This window comes from Muscardinus avellanarius (assembly GCF_963383645.1).
Source record: "Muscardinus avellanarius genome assembly, chromosome: 19".
Lineage (NCBI taxonomy): Eukaryota > Metazoa > Chordata > Mammalia > Rodentia > Gliridae > Muscardinus > Muscardinus avellanarius.
Window position 1 is genome coordinate 33684456 of NC_137805.1, and position 19586 is coordinate 33704041.

Sequence of the window (19586 nt, forward strand, 5' to 3'; positions counted from 1 at the left end):
GGCCCTCGAGGTTATGCTTGAGGACACAAAAAAATGTCCCAGCAGCGTGGTTTGTCAGAGAGGTTGGGGGAGAACTCAGTTATGATGGTATCTGTGCTACATAAGTTCATTTGTGTGTGTGTGTACGTGCGTGTGAGTTGGCATCTACCAAAACGTTAACCGACACGGGCGTCGAGGTGAATTTTCTCGACTTCTCTGCACGTATCACTTTTCATCAATGACTCTGCATCACTTGTGTCATTACACACGCTCGCAGATCCGCGGGAAACCTAGTCAACAGCACTGAGGACCAGCCAGGGAGAGAAAGGAAGGGCCGGGCAGACCTAGTTTACGCTCAAAGATCATGAGCTGCGGTTCCTATAAAAAGCTCAGGACTCGTGCTCCCCCCCCCCCCGCCCGGCCTCTGCCGAGCCCCAGCTGCGGGGGGGGGGGGGGGGCTGTCACTCACACAGGAGCAGCAGATGAAGACCATACAGAAGGACTCCATGATGCCGGCTATGCCCACCACCCAGGTGAGCCGCAGGAAGAGGATGACGCCAAAGATGTTCTGCAGGCACGGGAGGTACACGCCCATGAAGGTGCCCATGCGCGGCGCCTGCCGAGGAAGCCAGCGTCAGGCTCTGGAGCCAGCTCCCCCACTCCCTGCCCAGCCCTCCTCTCCCCACCCACCCTTCATCTTTTATCTCTTTGTATTTTTTTTTTTTTTTTGGTGGTACTGGGGGTGGAACCCAGGGGCTTTTCTACCTCCAGGCTATAGTCCCAGCCCTATTTTATACTTTATTTGGAAACAGGGTCTCACTAAGTTGCTGAGAGCCTCACTAAGTAGCTGAGGCTGGCTTCGAACCTGTGCGATCCTCCTGTCTCCGCCTCCCAAGCGCTGGGATTACAAGCGTGCGCCACCACGCCCAGCTGTTTTTTTTTTTTTTTTTAAGTCGAGCTGGGGATGGAACCCAGGGACTCACACAAACTGGGTAAGCACTCTACCACACTCAGTTACACCCCAGGCCCCCTGATTGTGTGTGTGTGTGTGTGTGTGTGTGTGATAGCAGTAGTGAGGATTGAACCCAGGGGCATTCTACCTCCAAACTACACCACCAGTCCTTTTTATCTTTTTGTTTTGAAACGGGGTCTCACTTGGTTGCTGAGATCCTCGCTCCACTGCTGAGGCTGTCCTTGAACCTGTGATCCATGCTCCTGCCTCAGCCTGGGATTTCAGACAAGCGCCCCCATGCCCAGCTCCCATCATTACACACCTTTTCTCTGTCCCCACTCAACTCTCATCCTTCTGCCTCCACCATCCACCCTTCAAACCGCCTCCTCTACTTCCTCTGCACCCCCATCCCTCCTCCCACGCGGCCCCCACTCCCACCCCTCCTTCCGGATCCGCTCTCCTCCCCTGCCCGTCCTCTCTCCCACCTGCACCGGCTTCTTTTTTCCGCCCTCGTTGTTTTCCGCCTCTTCGTGCTCCCTGCTTCCCTGGGGCAGGTTGGTGTAGTTGGCCAAGCCACTGAGCAGGGAGGACACCATGGGGCTGGTGTCCATCTCCTCCTATGGAGGAAGGGGTCAGCGTTGGCGGCAGGGAGAGTGAGCAGGAGGAGCAGAGGGGGAGAGGAGGACCGGGAGGAGGAAGCAGCGAGTCTGGGTGGAATGAGAGAGGAGACACAACCAGCTATAGGGAAGGGAGAGGCGGGATGACAGGGAAGGCCCATGGAAGAAGGTGGCCGTGAGGGAGGAGCATCTGATGGACCGTTGAGTGATGGTGGCGGAGGTGCCCTGGCAGCCCACCTCGAACAGGGCCATGTTCTTGCCCTCGTACTCCTTCCCCCGCTCGGTGTCGGTGCTGTTGATGAAGGGGCTGCTCTCCTTGGGGTTGCCATCACCTGAGAAGGCAGAGGAGGAGTCAGGGTCTGCCGCCGACTGCTTGGCCTCCATCTACCTGGACATCCGGTCGTGTGACCACTTGAACGCTCTTGGTTTGAATGTTAGAAAAATGGGGCTCAGGCCGGGTATGATGGAGCCTGCCTATAATCCTGGTGCCTGAGAGGCTGAGATAGGATTGCAGGTTTGAGGACAACCTCAGCAATGTAGTGAGCCTTTCAGCAACCTGCCAAGACCCTGTTTCCAAACAAAAATTAAGAAGAGCTAGGGTGCAACTCAAAGTAAAATGCCTCTGGTTTCAATCTCTGGTGCACCTCTCCCCCACCCCCCCCCCTCTCTCTCTCTCTCACACACACACACACACACACACACACACACACACACACACAAGAAAAATGGCGTTCAGACCATTTTCTTTGCAGGACAGAATATACAAAGAGCTTAATATGCTACCTGGCATGTACTGGGTATTTTGGGGGATTGAACCCAGGAGCATTCTACCTCCAAGCTACACCCCCAGCCCTTTTTCCTTTTTATTTTGAAGGAGGGTCTTACTAAGTTGCTGGGGCCGGCCCCAAACCTGCAATCTTCCTATCTGGGCCCTCCAAATACTGGGATGATAGGTGTGGCCACCATGCCCGCTGTATACTGAATATTTAATGAACATGTGAGTGCTTCCTTGATTTAAGGGGGTCCTACTTCATTCACCAGAGCACTCCCAGACTTTCCAGAGTCCCCATTTTTTATTATGATTCAATTTATTATTTTGCAGTACTGGAAATGGACCTCAGGACCTCTCACCTGCTAAGCAAGCACTCTACCATTGAGTTACTCCCCAGCCTTTTTTTTTTTTCTTTTTCTTTTTTGGTTGAAAGCCAGGGGCATTCTACCTCCAAGCGATACCCCAGCTCTATTTTTAATTTTTTTATTTTGAAACAGGGTCTCGTTAAATTGTAGATGGCCTCACTAAGTAGCTGAGGCTGTCCACCAATCTGTGATCAGCTTCCCAAGTACAGGGATTACAAGCATGCACCACCAAGCCCAGCCTCCAACCCTGTTTTAAAATTTTATTTTGAGCCGAGCATAGTAGTGCATGCTTGTAATCCTAGCATTATGGAGGCTGAGACAGGAGGATCGTGGTTTGAGGACAGCCTCAGCTACTTAGGCCCTTTGCAACTCAGGGAGACCCTGTTTCAAAATAAAGAATAAAAAAATAGGGCTGGGGGCATATCTTGGTGGTAGAGTACCCCTGGGTTCCATCCCCAGTACCGAAAAGAAAAAGAAATTATTTTGAGACAGGATCTTACTAAATTGCCCAGGCTGGCCTCTATTTTGTGACCCTCCCACCTCAGCCTCCCAAGGAGCTAGGATTACAGGCATGTACCACTACCTCCGGCTAGAGTTTCCTTCTTGAACATAACTCGGCTCACCCTGGCGTTCTAGGGTGAGTGTATGTCCTTTCCTGGGAAACAAAAGGTAAAGGATACTGCAGCCCGAGGCCCCGAGGCCACTCCATCTCTTGGAGAAGAAAATCCTTGTGCCACTCATAATCACCTGGACGTCTACCTCATACCCACAGACGCATGAGCAGAGAAGTAAAGGGCAGAGTAAGGCGCCGTCCCGCCCTTCAGGGCCCAGCCCAGGGCCAGGGAGGCAAAGTGGTAACCAGGAATGTCCAGTCCCAAGGGGGAAGGTCTGCGAGCGTGGAGCGAGGCGGGCGCGGTGGGGACACGGGAGGGCACTCGGCCCAGCCCGGGAGCTTGCGGAAGGCTTCCCAGAGGAAGGATGAGTCTCTGAGCACCGAGGGATGAGTAAGACCTAGACTGGGAGGGAGGTGGGGAGGGCGCTCCAGGCAGGGAGAACGGCAGAACGGAACGTTCGATGGCTCCGAGGAGGGGGAAAACAGAGTGGGGTGGGTAGAGGAGCGTAATGAAGTCCCCTCTTTCTGGAGTCCGAGGAGGGATCCACGTTGGGGGGCTGAAGAATGACTCATGCGGAAGGCAAATGAACCCAGGAAGATAAGTGTGAAGAGGGTTCCTGAACCATCCGTAGGCCAGCTCAGAGAATTTGGACCTCATCCAGAGGACAATGGCAGTCACTGAAGAGTTTAGGCAGAGGAGAGCCATGGGCAGAGGTGTGTTTTAGAGCAATCTTTCTGGCCTCTAGGTGAAGAGTACAGACACTGGAGGCTTTGCCTGGCATGGTGGCACACGCCTGTAATTCTGGGACTTGGGAGGCTGAGATAGGAGGATTGCAGGTTTGAGGTCAACCTCAACAGTTCAGTGAGACCCTATTTTAAAGTAAAAAATAAAATAAAATTGGTCTGGCGGTGTAGCTCAGAGGTAGAACACCCTTGGGTTCAATTCCAAGAAGAAGAAGAAGAAGAAGAAGAAGAAGAAGAAGAAGAAGAAGAAGAAGAAGAAGAAGAAGGAGGAGGAGGAGGAGGAGGAGGAGGAGGAGGAGGAGGGGGAGGGGGAGGGGGAGGGGGAGGGGGAGGGGGAGGAGGGAGGGAGGGGAGGGAAAAAAGAAAAAGAAACTAGTAGTTTTTGGTAATTCAAGCAAGGACTCAAAATTACCTGAACCAAAATAAGGCGCAGCAACGAACAGACTCAAGAATTACTGGCACATTTCTATGACAGATGTTTGGGGAGGAAGAGGGGGAAAAGGAAAATCTAGGGTGATTTCTGGGGTCACTGGGTGAACGGGGGGGGGGTGATGGTGCTGCTTGGCACGTTGGCAGGGTGCGGTGGTACACACCTGAAGTCCCAGTAGTTGGGAGGCAGGTTCAAGGACAGCCTCAGCAACACAGTGAGATCCCGTTTCCAAACAAAAATAAATATATAAAAATAAAAAGAGCCAGGCGTGGTGGCGCACGTTTGTAATCCCAGTATTCAGGAGGCTGAGACCCAAGGATCGTGGTTCACGAACAGCCTCAGCTACTTAGTGAGGCCCTCCCCAACTTAGTGAGACCCTGTTTCAAAATGAAGAATAAAAAATAGGGCAGGGGGTGTAGCTCGGAGGTCAAATGTTCCTGGGTTCCATCCCCAGACCCACAAAAAATAAAATAAAAATGGCCGGGCGTGGTGGCACACGCTTGTAATCCCCGCGCTTGGGAGGCTGAGACAGGAGGATTGCACGGGTTCGAAGCCAGCCTCAGCTACTTAGTGAGGCTTTCAGCCACTGAGACTGAGCCACTATTTCCAAATAAAATATTAAAAAGGTCTGGGAGTATAGCCTGGGTTCCACCCCCAGTACCACCAAAAAATAAAAAATAAAATAAATAAAAAGGGCTAGGGGTATAGCTCGGAGGTGGAATGCCCATGTATTCAATCCCCAGTACCACAAAAATAAACAAATAAATAAGGAGGCTAGAGGAGAAGGCGTTTGGGGGTGAGGCAGATGATAAATTTAGTTGAGAGCCAGGCACTGTAGGTGGACACACCCAGAAGCTGCCAGGAGACACGGGCCCTGATATCATCAGGACAGAAGCTGGGCTGGAGATGGGGACGTGGCAGCCTGTGTAAAAGTGTGTAGGGATCACGCTGAGTCCAGTGCCTGGATGACATTACCCAAGTAGCAAGCCTTTTGGATCAGGAGAGGGACCTTTCAGAAAGACCTAAGAGGGTTCCGTGGGCACATCCTTTGGGACTGAATCCCAGGAGAAGCCATCCCTCTGGACCCTGGAGAGACTCCCCATGACCAGATCCCCAGTGCAGTTGAGGCCCGATGTACCCTGAACCTCCAGTCTCATCTCTTAGCATTCCTTTCTTCCCGTCCACACCTGTCCAAATCCTATTCACCTTTCTGTCACCTCCGGGAAACCTTCCTCCGTCACCCAGCCAGGGCCCATCTCCAGTGCATCACCTGTCCCTGTCTTAAACCCAATCCCAGCCTGGCCAAAACTTGGGGCAGGGTGAAGGAGCAACGTCTGTGGCACCTATTCTAGGAATCCACCATACCTCACCATCAAGGCCGAGTTCCTGGGACTGACACCCATCCTCCTCATGGGAGCCCAGCACAGAGTACGTGCTCAGGAAATTGTCTTTGGAGGTAAATTCTCCCCTTTCTGGTCCCGAGGTCTCAAATAAATAAATAAATAAATAAAAAGCTGTCGGGGGGCCAGAGAAGGGCGAGGTGGGTTTTTAAACGCTGGCAAGCCGTCTCCTGTCCTCACCACTCCACGGTGTGCCCTGGAGCGGCTGCGCAGCGTGGGATCTGGGCTCCAGCCCCAGGGCCGCTGATTTTGTCTTCACACCGGGCAAGCCACTCTCTCGGCCTGTTTCCTCCTTTGCCAGGGGACACTTTGCCAGGGGACTCAGAGGGTGGTTGTGGGGCTTCACGAAATGAGGCGCACTGGGTGTTGCGGCAGACAGGTGCAGCCATCGCTGCTACTCTTAGTTACACATATCAGCGGGCCTAGGGACCACCCAGCAGCGGCTCCTCACACCGCACCCCTCCTTCAGCCCAGGATTTGGGGGCTGCTCTGTCTCCCACGGGACTAGGCTCTTCCAGAAGCATCCGCTCTTGCAGGGCCAGGACCCCCAGACAGGGGAGCGCTCCCCTCCTTCGGCCTCTCGCGCCTCCTCCCGAGCCCCTCCCGTGCGGGGGCGGGCGGTGCGCCGTGGACCGGAAGAGGGGGCATCCTGGCCCGAGACCCCGTAACTAGGCGGCCCGGCGCCGGTCTCCATGGTGACCGCGCGGGCCGCGAGCGCTGCGCCTAGCCGAGCTGCCACGCACCCGCAGCCGCTTATGTAACGCGGCGCGCAGCGCAGAGCCAGACTCCAGGCCGGATCCCGGCCGGGAGAGAGCGGGGAGGGGGCGGCTGGGGCGCGCGGCCCGGGTCCGCCTTTGCCCCGCCGTCTGGGCGGGACGCCGAGCTCCTGGCCGAGGGCCAACCTTGGACCCTCCCTAGAGCGCACCTAGCTATGGGGGGTGGGGAGCGAGCTGAGTTCTCCAAGGAGCAGGACGGCATAGGGGAAACTCGTCCTCCTTCCCCGGAGCCAGGAGTCAGGGTGCTGGGGGAGCGCCGAGAGGCGCGCCGGAGAGGCCGGGCCAGACCGAGGCTGAGCCCTCCCCGCCCCCGCCCCCTGGGATCCCTCAGCCCGAATCGGCTTTCAATTAAGCTGCGGCGGCCAGAGCTCCCGGGGAGGAAGCGGGCGAGCGGCGCGGCTAGGGAGCCTCCCCCGGGGCCTGGGGCTGGGCCTGGGGGAATCCCCAGGCCGGCTTGAGGAAGGAGAGGGGCGTCAGACCCCCAGGGAGAGGAACCTGGGCTCTTGGGACAATACCCTTGAAGTCTTCTTTAGCCTAGAAGAGCCCTGTTCCCAGGCCACGCTGGCCTCCCGAGGTCAGCACCCAGGTCCTTACGCACAGCCCCAAGAGTCTAACATCAGAGACACCAGGGGCTCTCGGTTCCTCTTTCCCTGAGCCAGAAAGTCCCTGGCTCCTCCCACCACCTTCTCCAGGGGCCCCTGGGAGGCCTTCTCTCTCCCGGACCCAGGATGCCTGCCCCAGGCTCGGCCATTGTAGTTAAAGGTCCTGGACCCCATGAGAGAAAGAAAGTGCCCCCCCCCAGTAAGGGACGAGAAACTAAGGGGGAGGGGCAAGGGCTAAACAGTGTCTAGCTGACTCTTGTTTCAAACACACAGATGCCTCTTTTCTAGGCCTCCTAAGACCCCATGGAAACCTGAGGCCCAGTGAAACCTTGGTAGAGAAAGTGGGTGCGGGGGAATCGGGCCACATCCCCGTCTTGGGGCGCAGGGAGATTAGGCTGAGCTCTGTCTCAGAGTGGCGGCATCTGGGATGGAGATGGCTCCCACCCTCTACTCCCTGGAACACCGCATCGGGATGCCCGGGATGCCCGGCGCTGCCGCAGACTCGACTTTGCCAAACCCCCTCCCCCTGCAGTCAAACCGCGGGGGAGGGGGCAGCTACCCAAAGAGGTGACACCAGGGTCACTGGGGAGATGGATGAGCTGGACCGCTGGTAGTTGTGGCTCCTGTATACCACTCAGCCCCGGGGGGGGGGGGTGTCTGAGACAAAGGATTGGGGACCCTGGTGTCCCCAGCCTTCCCGAGCAGCCCTGCCTGGGACCCAGGATGGTGAGCCTCGGAATCCAAGCTGCCAGGGTTTGGAAGGTCTCACTCTTTCAGCCCGTGGGGCCCTTCAGCCATCCCCCAGAGAGGTCTGCGGGAGTCTCGGCCCATAGGGTCAAGCAAAGCCCAGGGGAGCGTTTGAAGGCGCTGAGCGCAGACAGCAGGCGCGGGAGGCAGCGCTTGTGCGCAGGGGACGCAGCGCCGCTGGAGGGTGGGGGGTGGGGGCGGCTGACAGCCGTGATGGATGGCTGAGACCGCTGGGGGGCGGCGGGGGGCCTGGGAGCCCGAGGGGGCGGCTGGCCCCGAGACCTCGGAGCAGGGAAACCGCGGAGGAGGGTGGAGGAGAGTGGGTGCAGCCAAAGGGCTTGCTCAGAGCCCCTCGGCTCCTAGCGAGTCTCCGCACTCACCGCAGCGAGTCCGCAGTGCCCGCGCCGCGGCGCCGGGGATCCAGCCCCTGGGACCCCATTCCTGAGGCCTCCCTAGGAGGGCCAGCAGAGCTACCCAGACAGACTCCCCCTGCCCCACCCCGGAAGCCACAGGGCCACCCCAGGGTACCAAGAGGAGGGCGATCTTGCCTCCCGTCCTGAATTGGAACCCACGGGGAAGCGAGAGGGAGAGGGCGATTCCGCAAAGTAGGGCTGGAAATCCACAGCCCCGGGAGCTTCAGCCTGAGGTCGGACCTCGGGGGCCGGGGGGAGGGGGCCCGGATTGCACCAACGTCCCCTTCAGGCGATACCGCAGCCCAGACGGGAGCTGTCATCTGCCCCAAAGCCCCGTAAGCCAGCCCCCGCTCTCCCACCTGCCAGCTAGAAGTCTCAGAGCTAGAGACTGCCGCAGCCTGCGCCCCCGGCGCGGGTCCCCTCCCGGAAAGGAGCCCTCCGCCGCCCGTCGAGCTGCACGCCAGCCCGTTCTGGCCCCTCCATCCCCTTCCTCGGCTCAGCTAGCCTAGGTCGGCCCCCAAGGCCGCGGACACCGCGAGCCCGGGGCCCCGGCTCGGCCCCTGCGCGGCGCATTCCAGCACCTCGGACAGCGCCCGGCGCATTCCAGCGGAGCCGGGCTCCCGCCGCCCGCGCCCCCCGCCCCGGCCGGTCCCGGGCCCCGCTGGAGGCCGGCGGGCTCCTCTCCCCGCCGCCCCCGGGCCGCGGCTTACCGGGGTTGGCTCCCCCATCGCCGTCCTCGCAGTCCGTCAGGTTGTTCAGCATGGTGGCGGCGGCGCGGGGCCGGGGATGGCTGCGCCGCTTCGCCCGCGCCCCTCTGCCCGCCTTCGCCGCTCTCCACCGAGAAGCAGCAGCTGCAGTGCCCGCCCGCCCGGCGCACACACACTCGCACACGGACACACGCTCACACCCGCGCGCGCCCCCTCGCAGCCGCGGCGCTGTTCACCTCATCCCGTATTCGGGAGGCGTGAGCCGCTGGCGGGGCCTGGGGGGGGGCTGAAGGGAGGGGGAGAGGGGACGAGGGGCGGGCGGAGCGCCCGGGGCCCCCGCGCAGGACGCCTGGGGCTCGCGCGGGTGGGATGCAGGGGGTGCTGCGGGACCCGGCCCTCTCCTCCCTGGAGCAGACACAGCTCCCCCCCCCACCCGGCGCAGGCGGGGCCCGGCACGTGGGCAGGTGCCATCCCGCGCCCTAAAAATAACGGCAGGGAACTAGGTCGCGGCCGCGGGGAGGCGGCCCCGCAGCGGCTGCCTGACTGGGGGTCTGAGTTGACCCCCAGAGGGAAGATGAGGTGGCAAGGGGGGGGCCGCCGTGGAATATGGGGCCCCAGGGAGCGTGTCAGCAAAGCCGGAGAGGCCAGCCCTGCAGGCAGCGGAACCAGACCCTTTTCCATATCGCTGTTGAAGAGGTTGGGGCTGGAGGCACGAGAGGCCTGGGCTGGTAACTGAGGCGCTGTGCTTCCCCGAGGGGGGCTCAGGTCACCGGGCTGACCGTCCGGCCCGTTCTGTCTCAAAATGGGTGGGGTGACTTACAGCGCACCCTCTCATTAGAGCCACAGGAGACTCGGCAGCCCACCCCCAAGACAAGTCTCCAGAGCCTACAGACAGGGACTTTGAAGGGTCTGGGGGCACAAGAGATGCTGCGAGGGTGGGAGGAAGCAGCACGGAGGTTGCAGGGAGCCGCTGGCTTCCCACCAGGGATGGTGCAGCCTCTAGGGAGGGCGGGCTGGGCCAGGCACGGGTGGGGGAGGGGGGAATGAGGCCGCCTGTCGGTGGGGGACCAGATTTTCTCCTGGGGCGGGAGCGTCTAATCCCCTAATCCAGGATTGCTTTCTGAGGCTTCCAGAGCTGACATGCTCTGTGTGCTCCTCCTCCCTCCCCTGAGACCAGCCTCCCCGCAGCTTGATCATCCTGGGACCCCTAGCAGCTCTAGAAACCAGGCCTGAGCCAATGCTGGAGACCTTTTAGAAAGCGTCGTCCGAGGTCTGGCCCCTGTGACGGTCTAAACATGGCAAGGTAGGCGCAAATTAAGGAGAAATATCTTCAGAGTCACCCTAGCTCCCAACACTAATTCTCTAAATTCCAGGGGAGTCACAGGATTAGAGAATGAACCGTGATCTGATGTACACCTTTCATTTCACAGATGAAAAATCTATGGACCAAAAGGGGGAAATGACTGGCTGCCCACACAGTGCGGGTGGATGGCAGGACTTAGACTAGGGCGCAGCTCCATTCACTCCAGTTTAGGACTCCTCAACAAACCTCTCTTTAAACTGGTCTCGCCTCTGGTGGGAGAGACCAGGATTTGGCCATATCTAAGCTGCTCGGTAGTCCTGATTCTTGGCACCTTAAAGGAAAAGAAAGAAAAAAAGAACAGGGTTTGGTTCTGATATAAGCTTTCTCCCTGCTATACTCGGTCTTTAGTGATGCAGAGCTGGGGTGTTCTCTTAGGTCGCAGCTGAAGGCCAGGGGAAGTCCTTCAGGGTGCCAATGAGCCCTCTGTGTCCATAGAGGTGAACCAGCACCTTTCAGAACCATGGACAGAGACCATGGCTCCGAATCCCCTGTACAAATTTGCCCATGACTTCAGACTGGATCAACCTTAGTGTGACTCGAAGATGCTTCAGAAGAATCCACTACCATTTGGATTGGTGGACACCAATGAGTGTGTGTGTGTGTGTGTGTGTGTGTGTGTGTGTGTGTGTGTGTGTGTTGGAGGTTGAACCCAGGGGTGTTCTACCTCTGAGCTATACCCCCAGCCCTATTTTAATTTTTTATTTTGAAACAGGGTCTCACTAAGTTGCTGTGGGACCTTGTTAAGTTGCTGAGGCTGGCCTCAAACCTGCAATCTTCCTGTCTCAGCCTCCCAAGTACTGGGATTACAGGCATGTGCCACCGCACCTGCTCCTTCTGACCCTTTACAATACACTAACCTACTCCGTCAAGGTGTGAGCACCGATGTTCTTCCCAAGACAAAAACCACGACAGAAAGTGGGATGATTTTGGCCCAGCGATGGCGTAAAGAGGGTAGCAGGTGGGAAGGCTGGTGCTCAAGAGTTTCCCAGCACTCTACTTCCCACGACTCCAGCTTCAGAGCTCCGGAAGCACTATAGTTCCCTGTTACTCCACAGAGATGGGTAACACGGGGAAGCACGTGAGGTGTGCTTGTAGGAGACGTGCTGGGGAAAGAAACAGATGCTGAAGTTTTGTACCAACCCCAGGCCTGGGCTGTTCCCCCGAGAGTATTTCCCTTCATTTGTGGCCCAGAGCTAGTGCATCTCTGACCACTCGGATTAAGCCCACCCAAGGGAAAACCTAGATCCCTGGAGAGTGCAGGCGAAGGAAGGCATGGCCCCTCTCCCCCTGGCTACCCCACTGCCCACCCTCACCAGAGTTCTGCTCTCAAAAGCCATCTGGAATTCAGGAGACTGAAGGAATTCTGTCCTGCCCCCTGCTCCAGAATTCTGTGTATTCCTAGGCAAAACCAAGTGTCTGTCTGTCTGTCTGTCTGTCTGTCTGTCTGTCTCTCTCTCACTCACTCTCTGCCTCAGTATCTCCCTATAAAATGAAAGGGTGAGTCTGCATAATCGTATTTCTAAAGTCTGTTCTCTATTAGTCTTAGACAAATTCCACAGAGCTGTTTCTAGGGAGCAGAGAGCACATGAGGGGCCAGTTCTGAGGGGAGACCTGGCCCTTCAGTGGACACCCCTTACCTCTCAAGGAGACAAGGCCTTGTTCTAGCAATGGGCCAACCATCTGAGGCGAGGCTTTGAGAAAACCCTCTGCAAGCGCCTCCTACATGGCCAGTAAGAGGTGGCCCTCATCGCTGAACCCCAGGGGTGCAACTGCCTGCCCAGTACTCCTTCCCCACCCGGAGCCCTGGGGAGATCGCACACCAGAGGAATCTGCTCATTAAAAGCAACGCAGGATGCAGAGCTGGGCAGGGGCCTATTTTTGAACTGTATGTCTCTAAAACTCATACCCCCTCCCACCTTATGTTTCAGGGGGGTGGGGGAGATCGCAGAGAAGTTGCCTCCTGGGTATCAGGATTTGGAACTGAAAGAGAATTTAAAGATTATTTTTCTCTTTCCACTCACCACTTATGGTGAAATTGGAATCTAGAAACAGAAATAAAATGGAAAGAATTTTCTTCATGGGGTGAACTTATGCCACTGAGGACTAGAATCCAGCTCCCGGGCCTGTGCCCGAGCCCTACTCACTGCACCAGGAGAGGGGCCTGTCAGGAGGAAGCTGGGGCTGCCTGACTGGGTCTTTCCTCCGCAGGAAGCAGACAGTGTTCCCCCTACAGCTCGATACTCTCCACGCCATCGCCACAGCCTTCCCACCTCCCCTCAGCTCCGGCCTCACAGAGCCCAGGCCCTGAATCCTCTCCCTTCCCCTTCCCTCCTCCTGTGTGCCCCAGCTTCCAGACCCAAAACCTCAGCAGTGGATTGATGAGTCCGGCGCACAGCACACCCCACACACAGGGCTCACTGCAGAGCACGTCAACCACCGCCGTCTCCGTGGCAACCGGGGGCTTAATTAACAGGCTGCAGTCCTGTCACCATGGAAACAGCACCCCAACAGCCCCCCATTCTCCTGCAGACTCAGCCCATCTTCCATCTTCCCCAATCTGGACCCCTTCTCTCAGCAGCCACCCCGACTCCTACCCCACCTGGAGAGCTAAGGCCTGCAGACTCTGGTTCATTGAGAAGAGAGGAGAGAGGAGGGAGATGAGAAAGAGAGAGAGAAAAAGAGAAAGCGAGAGATAGAGAGAGAGAGAGAGAGAGAGAGAGAGAGAGAGAGAGAGACCTGTCGTCATGGCAACTGCAGCCCGTTCATAACCAGTTTGTTGCTATGGAGATTCCCAGGGCTCACCTTGGGCTGAGGTACTGGGCAATGAGGTTCTGAGTTCTGGCTTGAGGATTGCACAACCACAGAACTCCTTGGATAGAAGAGGTCTCCGGGTTTCATACATGCACATCTATACCAGTAACAGCAGCGTTCCTCCCAGTTCACAGATGGAGAGACTGAAACCTGAGGTCTGGGTCTGGGGGTGGAGGTAGATAGATCCACCCGTCTGGATCATTAAAACCTCTGAGCATGTTCCCAGCTGGAACAACCCTCAGAGAACTTCTACCAACACTTTATACTACAGGTGGGTAAACTGAGGCCCGGGGAGAGGGGGCAGTATGCCCAAGACCACACCACAGAGCCTGAGCTACAGCGTGGCTGGGCTGTCTTGGATCCTTGCTCCATACCCCTAGCGTTTAACTTATGCATCCCACCTCCTGTTAGTCTTACCAGTCCCAGAACTCTTCCCGGTGCTCTGCCTCCTCCCTGAAGAGCAAAGACATAGTGGGGGTATAAAGACATAGTGGGGGCTAGCTCAGAGTTATAACAACTGGCCCCATGGCAATCCTACACAACCAGGTTGTCACTGATCTTCCCAGGGCCACAGCCCAAGCTAATGGTCATTCAAAGAGTGGCCTCTGGCCGGGCGTGGTGGCGCACGCTTGTAATCCCCGCGCTTGGGAAGCAGAGACAGGACGATCGCGCAGGTTCGAAGCCAGCCGTGCTGGTTTAAGAGACCCTGTTTCCACATTAAAAAAAAAAAAAAAGTATAGCCGGGCGTGGTGACGCACACTTGTAATCCCCGCGCTTGGGAGGCAGAGACAGGAGGATCGCGCAGGTTCGAAGCCAGCTGTGCGCGCTGGCTTAGGAGACCCTGTTTCCAAATAAAAATGTAAAAATAGGTCTGGGAGTGTAGCCCGGAGATAGAAGGGCTTCCAGGAACCCCAGTACCACCAAAAAAAAAGTATAAAAATAGGTCTGGGAGTGTAGCCCATGGGAGTGTACTGGAGGTAAAAGGGCTTCCAGGAACCCCAAAACCACCAAAAAAAAAAAAAGAGTGGCCTCTGGTTTGTCTCTCTCACCCCCTAAAGGTCTTGTTCCTGATAGCTGATGCCCTGGCAGATGGGCAAACCCCCCTCCCTTGGCCCAGAATAAAGGACAACGCTTACACATATGTGCTCTGCGAAGTCTCCCCTTTCCCATATTGCCCATGACGCCATCCCTCCTTTGGGTCTGGGGACAAGAGGTCAGGAGAGCATCTCTCTGGGACCAGAGAGCTGACTTGAGAACAGCTGTGAGAGATACCACCAGATGTTGAGTTCCCCCTGAGGAGTTCTTGTCAAATTCCCCCTGTAGTGACCTTCAAGAGGAGGTGCTTGAGGCTGCCCAGGGCTTAAGAGGTTCAAAGTCACCCAAATCACTTTCGGGATGGAACGTCAAATACACTCACGCACACACGTGCCTACCCCAGAGAGACGCGGAAATATACTCACCGAACGCCCGTCAACACACAGGCAGGATAGCAACACACACAGGCTCTGACTCGCTGCACACCCCACAGGTCAGAACGCGTGTGGGACGCTCTCCCCTCCTCGAGACTCAGCCGGGCACAGAGCACTCCAGACTCACATCCATTTTGCACGCACATCTGCACACCCAAGGCCTGGGGTCTGTTTTCATCAACTGTGCAGAAGCGTGAGTGTAACTGGGAAGGAGCAGTCACCTTGGGGACACGAAGAGGGCCATCTTATCCCCAGGCCAGGGATGGGGAATGAGAAGGGAGAAGGCAGGGCAGAAAAGCAGGAGCCTGGGGCCACATACTCTCCCATTTAGCAGCTATGAATGCCAAGCTCTGGACCTGAAACTCAGCGCACACAAACAAAAAGATACGGTCCCTGTCCTTGAGCTGCCCCGATGGCAGGGACACGAAGAAGAGTGGCCAGCTCTGCCTGGAAGCTAGAGAAAATGAGAGGGTTTTTAGACGAGGTGGACAGCTATAGCTGACAAAATGAGCAGGAGGGTTCTTGACTTATCCAGGTGGAGGATGAACACTGATAGATACACCAGGAGCAGATGAGACAAGAGTCTGAACGACGGACTGAAGAATGTGGCCTTTATCCTAAAGGAATGGGCACCTTGCAAGGGATGGTTAGAGCCAGCCTGGAGGCAGGGAGGCCAGAGAGCTGGATGTGGGTGCGGCCTGAAGCACCCGAGGCGTGGACTAGGGTGATGCTGACAGACAGAAAGAGATACAGTCAGGTTTCAGGATGAGTTTTGGAAGTCGGCGGCCATCGCGTGAGGACAGATTCGGACTTCTGACTTTTGAATCTGGAGGGCTGGTAAGGCCATTCGTGAAAACGAGGAAAGGGGCAGGCAAGTTAGAGGAAAGATGGGGCATTGGAAAGACCCCGAGAAATCCGAGTGACCACATCCAGAGAAGGCAGGTGTCTCGGGCTGCTGCCCTGCAGAAGTTCAGGTCTGAGTTAAGTCTATACAGTGAGGAGTTTCTCGCCAAACACACCTAAGGACCACTCTAGGGTTTTGGGCGCTGAGTTTGCGCCGGTCGGTTCGAGCTCACCTGCGGCTCAGCAGCGACCCCTGGCGGCCCGGGGAGGTTCTTTCTCCTCCCCGCGCTGGGGCCACTCCAAGCCGATTCGCTTCGCGTATCTTCCAGACCTACGGGGTGCACAGCCATGGAGAGGACCTCTGATAAGTGCCCCCTGCAGGGGAGGCTCTATATGCAGCCAGGATGCTGTTCCCCGCCCTCCCAGGGCCTCTAGCATATAGACGAGCGCTCATTCCCTGAGCTACACCCCCAGCCCAGGATGCTACATCTTTACAAAAGACCAGAAGGATCCTTTCCCTGCCCTCGCCTATATACCCTGCGTGTGACTTCCAAGATCACTGCACTGGGCCCAAGAGGAAGACACCCCAACCCAGCCTGAGCTGGCCCCTCCCAACCTTCTAGTGCTACAGCGGAGAGCTGGGTCTCCCAGGGTCAGGACTGGGATCCCCTTGGGATCCTCCCTGGATCTAAGTTGATCTAAGGATTCAAACGAACTTCCCTGTCTCCCTTCTTCAAGGAGACAGGAATGGACAATCTGCCAGACATCAATGACCCGCTGACCTGGCACCTGTCTCGGCTACGCTGACTCATTTTTCCTCTCGCCCTCGACCCCACTCCCGGATTCCTGACCCAACCCCTTTCCACTGGGCCCTCCCTTTCCTGCCCCGAATCAACCTAGCCCCGCCTCCGCCCCGTCTGGACCCCCCCTTAATCACTCGGCCTCCCCTTTTCCCGCTTTCTCTCTCGCCCTCTGCTCTCACCCTCGACTGGAGAGTCCCCCACCCACCCAGGGCTCTCGGCCCTTTGTCCGCCACGACCCCAGCCTCTCTATCCCGAGACCCGCCCCTTGCTCGCCTCTGGCCCCACCTCCTGCCCGCGGCCCCGCCCACCTCGGGTCAGGCCCCTCCCCCGACAGTCCGGTTCTGGGGTCCCCAGTCCTTAGGTCTCCATCCCTCTCCCTCCTGTCGCCGTCCGGGGACCCCTCAGCCCGGCCCGGCCCCGCCCACCGCGGAAGGCCGCCGCGGCCCCGCCCCCTGCGGCCCCGCCCCCGCCTGGCCCCGCCCCGGAAGGCCCCGCCCCCTGCGGCCTCTACCTTTGGCGTCTTCCCCCGGGAGGTGGCGGGGGTCGGCGACCGAATGGCGGCGGGACTCGGGGCCGGCGTCTCGCGCCGGCGCCGCGGGGGGCAGCGAGGTGACCGTGAACCTGCGGCTCATGGCGGCAGGCCCGGCGGCGCGGCGCGGCCGGATCGCACAAGTGGCGGCCGCCGGGCTGGGGAGGGAGCAGCGCGGGTCCCGCCGCCGCCCCCCGCCCGCGCGCCGCGCAGGGTCCTAGTGCCCGCTGCGCCAGCAGCCCCGAAGCTGGCCACTGGGCTCTGAGGCCCTGGTCTCAAAGAGCCTGAGACCCCCCCCCCGCAAAGAACCAGCCCTCACAGAGGCCCCCCGTGGAGCCCGGGCCCACCTGGGCTGGGGTCTCCGCGACAGCCGGGCTCGGGCACGCACTGAACACAAGTTGATAGCGCCTGTGTTCCAGGCAGTGACAGGCAGGGCCGCTGGGGACGCGGCAGGGAAGCAGGGACACTGGCTTCTCGCCCCTGTGGCCTGTGTCCTAAAGAAGAAAGAGGGGTGAGAGGGTAGAGGTTAGAAAGCACATGAAGGTCATTTGAGACGAGTATATGTTAAGAAAAACAGGGCCAGCGGGTAGGGGAGAGAAGGACTTTAAGGGTGGCCTAGAAGTCCTCCCAGATGTGACAGTCGAGCTGGGGGCTCTCTGATGAGCCGGCAGTGCCAGGAGCTACGGGGAGGATTCCCTGGCAATGTGTGGTAAGTGCAAAGGCCCTGGGACGGTAAGGAGCCCAGGCTGCCCCTGTGTGGGCACACCGCAAGTGAAGACTGGTAGAGGAGGAGGAGATGGGGGGCCAATGGTCTTGAGGCCTGAGGGGGAAGCCTGGATTCTTGCCTCATTCACAAGGGAAGCCATTGGAAGGTTCTGAGCCCAGGGATGATGCGATCTACTTCACATTTTAGCAGGATCCCTGTGGCTGCTAGGAGGAGAAGGGCAGAGGTGGAGGCTGAGAGTCTAATTAGGAGGCTCCTGCAGACCCCGAGAGGAGGTGATGGTGGCCAGGCCACAGTGGCGGCCCTCATCTGCTTACAGGTGAGTTACGGATAACTCAAAGGACCTGCTGATGGTCTGGACCTGGTATACGACGGTAGGAAGGGAGTCCAAGAGGAATCCCGGACAGTCTACACGGTGGTGGGAGTGTAGACAGGCAAAGCACCGAGGGCAGCTGTTCACACCTGCCAAAGTTAAACATGCACCTATCCTTTGGTCCAGCAGTTTTATTCCTAAGCATATACCCAAAATACGTGGCTGCCCACATGCACCAAAAGATGTTTCCGAGAATCTTCATAGCGATATTATTCCTAACAGCCCCAAATTGGAAACTACCCAGTGTCTGTCAATAATAAAAAAGATAAATCGTAGTATGTTCACACAACGGACACTACACAGTACTAAGAATAAATCATGTACCACTGACAGAACCGGAGGGCAAATTCCAAATGTAACATTGAGTAAAAGAATCCAGTAGGGAGTGTGGTGGCGCACGCTTGTAATCCCAGTGTTACAAGGCGGAGAGAGGAGGATCGAAGGTTAGTGGCCAGCAGCCTCAGCAACTTTGGCCTTCTGCAACTTAGTGAGAACCTACTCCAAAATAAAAAATATATATAAAATTTAAAAAAATAGGGCTAGGAGTGTAGCTCAGAGGTAGAATGCAATCGCCAGCACCACCCAAAAAAAAAAAAAAAGCCAACCCAAACTGGGTGTGGATAAGTTGGGTCCCCCCCCTGCGTGATCTCGCAGTGGAACCCCGAAAGCCAGAAGCGGTCACGAGACTCCAGGTGCCTCGAGACTCCAAACATCGCGGGACTCCAGATGTCGCAAGAGAATCGGCACGCCTATAAAACACGGTGCCTCCGATCCGCCACGTGACTCAGCGGGCCGATCAGGACTACACGCAGCTCTCCAGACGCGTGGCCCATCGTCCCTCCCCCAGGCCGGCTGACTCTCCAGAGGGTGCCAGGTCCGAATAAAACAGCGGTCTCTGATAACCCGGCTGGTGTTTTTACCTCCCTCCTAAACCCCCAACTCTATTTTCTACTATCTACTACTCATCTGGTGCCAAAACCGGGAAGAGTTTTGGGGTTTGGGGGAGAAGATTTGGGGGGTTTCTCTCTTTTTTTTTACTCTCTTTTTGAGCCCCGGACTCTCCGACCTGCCAGCAGCTCAACTGCGAGGTCCCGCACCAGCACTCCGCTTGCAGGTGTTGCTCCTGCCGCCGCCGCCGCCACTGCTGCTGTGGTGTGCAGGCTCTGCTGGCTGCCAGTTGCACCCACCCTGAGCCAGGCTTGTCAGGGGTGCCTGCCCCGCGGCCGCTGGCGCCTGCTCAGCCCACCGACCACCTGCGCTGGCCAGGACCTCGCCCGCCGCTTGGACCTCCCACAACCACCGTTCCACTCAGCCCTGGTCACCGCCGGAACCTCTGGTGCGCGGCCCGGCCTCAGTGTCCTCCACAGTCACCTGTGCCAGGCTTGACTTGCAGGCGTAGCTCCACGTGCTGCCGCCGCTCCGTTCCACCCGCCCCCAAGCCAGGCTTGCTGAGCGGTGTGCCCCATGGCTCGGCCTCAGCATCTGCCCTGCACCTGGAAGCCATTTTGTTTACACGCCGCAGGCCTGGCAAACCATACCGCCTGCGTGCCATCG

At 57.8% G+C, this 19586-nt stretch overlaps 1 protein-coding gene across 3 annotated transcripts in view; it reads right to left on the bottom strand.

Moving 5' to 3' along the window:
* SLC12A5 (solute carrier family 12 member 5) overlaps nt 1–17038 on the bottom strand; it is a gene marked incomplete at both ends in the record, with an annotated part of 44605 nt that extends 27567 nt beyond the window's left edge. For 2 of the 3 annotated variants that reach the window (XM_080716815.1, XM_080716814.1), the window contains 4 exons: nt 449–595; nt 1417–1548; nt 1786–1880; nt 16918–17038. In XM_080716815.1, coding sequence (XP_080572941.1) covers nt 449–595; nt 1417–1548; nt 1786–1880; nt 16918–17038 — 495 coding nt within the window. Of the gene's footprint in view, nt 1–448; nt 596–1416; nt 1549–1785; nt 1881–9120; nt 9173–16917 lie in introns of those variants that run through there. The other variant, XM_080716816.1, reaches the window with a different exon arrangement.
* Between the last annotated feature and the right edge of the window lie 2548 nt (nt 17039–19586).